Source organism: Numida meleagris, chromosome 3 (assembly GCF_002078875.1).
Source record: "Numida meleagris isolate 19003 breed g44 Domestic line chromosome 3, NumMel1.0, whole genome shotgun sequence".
NCBI classification, from domain to species: domain Eukaryota; kingdom Metazoa; phylum Chordata; class Aves; order Galliformes; family Numididae; genus Numida; species Numida meleagris.
Window position 1 is genome coordinate 25,764,662 of NC_034411.1, and position 5,821 is coordinate 25,770,482.

At 57.9% G+C, this 5,821-nt stretch overlaps 1 protein-coding gene across 1 annotated transcript; it reads left to right on the top strand.

The window, feature by feature from the left end:
• SIX3 (SIX homeobox 3) lies at positions 2,532-5,510 on the top strand. The gene is made up of 2 exons (XM_021392346.1): positions 2,532-3,395; positions 5,296-5,510. Exons 1-2 carry the CDS (start codon positions 2,641-2,643, stop codon positions 5,486-5,488), a joined length of 948 nt encoding a protein of 315 aa, XP_021248021.1. The 5' UTR covers positions 2,532-2,640; the 3' UTR covers positions 5,489-5,510.

Consider the following 5,821-nt stretch of genomic DNA (forward strand, 5'->3'; position numbering starts at 1 on the left):
TCAGGAGCCCTACAGGAGGGATGCAGCCTACAGCAGAGGAGCGGTGTGTGATGTTTCGGGAGATTAAAAAAAAATGCAGTCCCGTTTGGATTTGAGTGTAGAAATACACTTTAAGGTAGTTTAATTCGCAGCTTGTGGAAAAATGGAATCAAATATTAAGAAACTCCCGCAGGAATTCACCCCACCCTCCTCCCCGTAATCCTTTACATAAAAGGAAAGGATTACAAAGAAAAAGATTTTGTGTGTGTGTGTATTAAAATCTTTGGCTAAACATATTGTTGTCCAATTAATACCTCCGAGTTGGGTTGTGCTGGGGCTGAGCTGTCTCCTTCCCTCCTTAGCGGTGTAACTGGAAACATGAGCCGGGAGGGAGGGAGGAGGGAGCCCGAACTTTTCCCCAAGTCTGTTAGCAGAAGTGTTTGAGCAGATCGCTAAAATGAAGCAGGCGAGCCATTTCCACGAGGACCGCGAAGCCGTGTAGCACAGCGATGACAGTTTAGTGGAAATCAGATGAATGTGTAATACAGCGAGCTCCTTCCAGTCCAGCAGCTCTCCCAACTGCACCTATTCATCTGCCACTTGGAATTATTTCCCGAGGAGCGCGCCTTGAAAGGCTCGCAACCAGTTCGGAGCCCCGCTAAAGAGCTTCTACCACCCATAGCAGTATGACGATTATCCCTCGGATAGGGCAAGTCACGCTATGTTTTCACATTTTAATTGTAATATCTCTCGTCCCCCCCCTCCTCCCCTCCATTGATGTCTGAAAGTAGTTTGGGCTCCGAGCCTCACCCCTCGATCTCCATCGGAATGCAGAAAAGATCTTTAAAAAAGTTTTGAATTCCTCAATGATTTTTCTTCTAGAAAGGCGGCTTAGGATAATTATTTCAGCTTTATTGAGGGCAGATTAGTTGAAGTCTGGATGCTGCGTTTCAATACTCGTTGTACATGCCTTTACAATGTCGGTATTGTTTGCTACTGTGTGTGAACCTATTCAAAATATACACTTTTTAACACCAAGCAAAGTCCTGTCTAAATATACACAGTAAGTCTGGAAAGATGTCCATGACCCGTACAAATCTCTGTAAATCACACTTCCATAGCTACAGAAACCAAACAAAAGAGTTACCAGCTCAAGATGCTGATTAAATCTTCTTAAAAGCAACATACCTAATAATAAATATAGTTGCGCGGCAGCGGGGGCAGGCGGCCCGGCTCGCTCTTACCGAGGGATGGACCCGAACCGCCACACGGAATTTCTCTGCTTCCAATTAAAAAAAAAAGAGAGAGAGAGAGAGGGAGAGAGACAGAGAGAGGGAGAGAGAGAGGATAAATAGAGGTTGCGAGGCGCTTTCTCTCGCCTCCTCCCCGCACGCTGAATCCCGGGAAGTTCGTGGCAGGAATTGCGGGGAAAAGGAGAGGCGCGGTGTAAAGCCCCACCGGGGCGGGGGTGAGGACCTGCCGCAGGGTCGGGCTGCGGAGGAAGGAAGGGGCGAGCGGAGGCGGTGGGTGGAGGAGGAGAAGGGAAAGAAAACAAAGTGGAGAGAGAGGGTAGAGAAAGGAGAGGGAAAGGGAAGGCGAGGGAGCGAGGGGAGGGCGAGGGAAGCGGCCTCGGGACGGGGGGCGGAGGGGAGCGGCGGAACGGGGATTGGGAACGGGGAGCGGAGCCGAACTCCGCCGTGCGTCCCTGTGCGGAGGGGGCGCGGAGGGGAGAGGAGAGGCTGCGGGGGAAGCGGGGCTGAGCCCGGGCTGCGCTGTGCGCGCCGCTTCGGGGAGGGTCAGCGGCATGAGGATGGGTCTAATGATCTCATCTTTCTTTTCTTCCCCGGCACTATTAGTGCTCAGATAGGCAGAATGAAGTGAAACTACGTGCAAATCATGTGTAAATTGTCTCAGTTAGGAGCCCTTTATCCGAACGCGTATCCCAGCCTGGCCCATTTACTTTCCCCCCGTATCTCCTTTAGCTTTAACGAGGCTCGTTAAGATCACAATAATATTCCACCCTCTAATTGCTCATCCCATTCAACAAATATGTGCACACCGCTTTTCGCATTATTTGATCCCTTATTTAGGAGGGGTGTGGAGAGGGAGGGGGGGGGAGCCGGGGAGAAGGGGAAGTGCTGAGATGAGGAGTTGCGAAGATTAAAAAAAAAAAAAGAAACCCCACCACGCTTTTCCAGCAACCGCCCCGCTTCCCTCCCCCCCGCGCGTTCGGGCGAAGTGGTAAAAACCTCTCTTACGTACTCCGTAATGATTGGCAGGGCTGACAGTGATTGGCAGCGGCTGCCATGGCAACGCCACAACGACACGCAGAAGACCAATAGAAAAGCGAAACAAAATGTTTCGGCGCTGCACTCACTGTGGATTTAGGGGAGATATTATGAGGCTGTTGTCATTAGGGCGACCGCTGTTGAATCACTGAATCCCGACTCGGCGGCGGCGCGGGGCCGGGCGCGTGTGAGCGCGTGAGTGTGTGCGTGAGTGTGTGCGCGTGTGTGTGCGTGCGTGTGCCCCGCGCCTCTATGTGGCTGCGTGTGCGTGTGCGGGTGTGGATGCGTGCGCGGTGCGGGTGCCCTTTCCTCCCTTCTTCCTCCCTTTCTTTCTTTTCTCCGTGATCGCTCTCCCCCTCTCCCCGGTCATCCCATGGTGTTCAGGTCCCCGCTAGAGCTCTATCCCACCCATTTCTTCCTGCCCAACTTCGCCGCCGACCCGCACCACCGCTCCCTCCTTCTCGCCAGCGGCGGCAGCGGCAGCGGCTCGGGCTGCAGCCCCGGGGCCGGCGGCGGCGGCGGCGGCAGCTCCCGGGCGCCCCACGAAGAGTTGTCAATGTTTCAGCTGCCCACGCTCAACTTCTCCCCGGAGCAAGTAGCCAGCGTCTGCGAGACGCTGGAGGAGACCGGAGACATAGAGAGGCTGGGGAGGTTCCTCTGGTCGCTGCCGGTGGCGCCGGGGGCATGCGAGGCCATCAACAAGCACGAGTCCATCCTGCGCGCCCGGGCGGTGGTGGCCTTCCACACGGGCAACTTCCGCGACCTCTACCACATCCTGGAGAACCACAAATTCACCAAGGAGTCGCACGGCAAGCTGCAGGCCATGTGGCTCGAAGCGCACTACCAGGAGGCCGAGAAGCTGCGGGGCCGCCCGCTGGGGCCGGTTGATAAATACAGGGTAAGGAAGAAGTTTCCGCTGCCCAGGACCATTTGGGATGGCGAACAGAAGACGCACTGCTTCAAGGAGAGGACTCGCAGCCTCCTGAGGGAGTGGTACCTGCAGGACCCTTACCCCAATCCGAGCAAGAAAAGGGAACTGGCTCAGGCCACGGGGCTCACCCCCACGCAAGTAGGCAACTGGTTCAAAAACCGAAGGCAAAGAGACAGAGCGGCGGCGGCTAAAAACAGGTCAGTGGGGCTCGGGCCCGCTCGGGCAGCGCCGCGCCTCCTCCTCCTCCTCCTCCTTCTCCTCCTCCTCCCCTTCCTCCGGGCACCCCGCGCCTCTCTGCCCCGGCGGCCGCGGGGATGCGCGGCGCAAAGTTGCGCGCCGCGCCCCGAGCCGCGCTCCGGGCTCCCGCGGGCTCCTGGGGCGCGGGGGCTCCCCGCGGGCGTGGGCCGCTCCGCGCGGAGAGGCGGGGGCAGCTCCGGCTCAGTGGCCGCAGCGGAGCGACGGGAGACGCAGGGGCTCGAATGGGTTTGGGCTTCCCTCCGCTGTACGGCTGCGGCGCGGCCCCGGCGCGGAAGGGCTGAGAGCGGCGAGGTTCTGGCGGGCCGTTCCGCAGCAGCGCTCTGTCGCGGTCCTCGGCGCGCCCCGCGGGAACCGCACACACTCGCAGCCCGAATGCGTTTGCCTCCGGAAGAAACGGGGAGAAAAGCCTTTGGGAGACGGGGAAAGGTCTCTCTTCCCACCTCCTTTTCCCAGCTCCCAACACATGGCGAGCCGGCTCTCCGGCCGCGCGTTCGCTGTGCATTGCGCTGGCATTTTGTTCGCGCGTCTGTCGGTGTCTTTTTATGATTATTTCTGCTTTGCCACGGTAAACGGGAGGCTCCCTGCTATTTATTTCTCGTCACCCTCCGGTAAAGTTATTTTGCAAATGAAAACGGCCCCTTAAGCCCGCTTGCCACGCCGCTTTTATTTTAATTGAAGTTTGCTTGCCGCTGGAAGCGCGTAAACAAAACTTCTTGTTCTTTTAAATGCTGTCTCTGAAATTCCTCCTCATTATAGCAGCGGTGCTATTGATTCAGGATTCTGTAGGAGAAGTGCAACCCCAAAGTGCCTCGCCAGTTAATTTCCATTAAATGGGAAACAGATCAGCTCAGGGCTGTAAATAAACAGGAGTTGCCCACGGATGCTTTTGTTGACTCAACGCTGTTGACAGCAGATGAATGCACCAGGAATTGTAAATGGGGGAAAAATCAAAGACGCTGAGATTAGACAAAGTAAAATAATGAGAAGAGACGAATAAGGCTGCGCGGTGCTGATGTGTGAGGGCAGCTCCATGGGCAATACCACGCGGGGAGCGGAGGGGCGAAGGGTGCGCACTGATCCCGCCGGGCAGCGCCGGGGCCGGGGCCGGGGCTGCAGCCGGCGGCTCCGTGCGGGACGCGGAGCCCTTCTCCTATCCTCGAACGCGGCTTTCTTTGGCTTCGGGAAGAGCGAGCGGGCACGGAGCAATATCCGCAACACGATAGTGAATGTGAAGATTATTTATTACCTCTTAAAAAGAAAGAAAGAAAGAAAGACAGAAAGAAAGACGTTCGAAAGCAATGACCCCTAAGTGTTGACGCTGAAAGCTCCGGTATTTTAAAACTGAATTTGGCTTTCAGATGGGAAAGGGGCTTCAATTCCGAGCGGAGAGAGGAGCCGCGCTCCGCTCTCGCGCTGCTTTATTGCACTCACAGCTCTGTACCCCTGGGACGGGACCGTCCCCGGTCGTTCCCGTCCTCTGCCCGGCTCGGTGCCCGAAACCCGCCCAGCGCGGCTGCCAGGCCCGCACCGAGCCCCCGCTGAGGACGGGTTCGTGCCCTCCCGCAGCGGCTCCCGCTCTCTGTCCCCTTCCCCACGGGGCCGAAGGAGCAGCGCGCAGGCCGTACGGGGCCGCTGCGCGTCCCTCCCCTGTAGGACCACGGCCCTTCGATCCGTGGTGCGCTGGTTGCGGGGCCGGGTCGGGCTCCGGGGGCCGGGAGCTGCCCGATCGGGCCGGGCCGAGCCCCGGGAGCGCGGCCGGGTCCGGCGGCGCCGCCCCCCCCCGGCGCGGGCGGTGTCTGAGAGGGCCGCGGTGTTGTTTTGTCTCCCGGCGCGCTGCAGGCTCCAGCACCAGGCGATAGGACAGAGCGGCATGCGGTCGCTGGCAGAGCCCGGCTGCCCGACGCACAGCTCGGCCGAGTCCCCGTCCACGGCGGCCAGCCCGACCACCAGCGTCTCCAGTTTGACAGAAAGAGCCGAGACGGGCACCTCCATCCTCTCGGTAACCTCCAGCGACTCGGAATGTGATGTATGATATCGGAAAACAAACAAACAAACAAATCACAACAACAAAAAAAAAAAAAAGAAAAAAAGAAAAAAAAAAAAAAAGAAACCCAACGACAACAAAAATCCAAACCCATCCAAGCGAGCATCCTCTCCCCGACCAGAGCAGAACAATCCGAGGCAACCTAGGAGCAGGACACACACACGCACGCACGCACACAGCGCGGAGGGAAGCCAAGGCCCGGCCCGACCCAGGAGCAGAGCACGCAGACAGGGAGCAGAGGAGCCACCACGCCACCGCCTGCCACCGCCACCACCAAGAGATGGAGCTCAAACTTCAGCAGTCACAAACGCTGGTGCTGCA

Excerpts from the sequence above, each read along its gene's own strand:
- SIX3 (XM_021392346.1), top strand. The coding sequence starts at position 2,641 with ATGGTGTTCAGGTCCCCGCTAGAGCTCTATCCCACCCATTTCTTCCTG. Across the intron at positions 3,396-5,295 it reads GCGGCGGCGGCTAAAAACAG|GCTCCAGCACCAGGCGATAG; the intron begins GTCAGTGGGGCT and ends GGCGCGCTGCAG.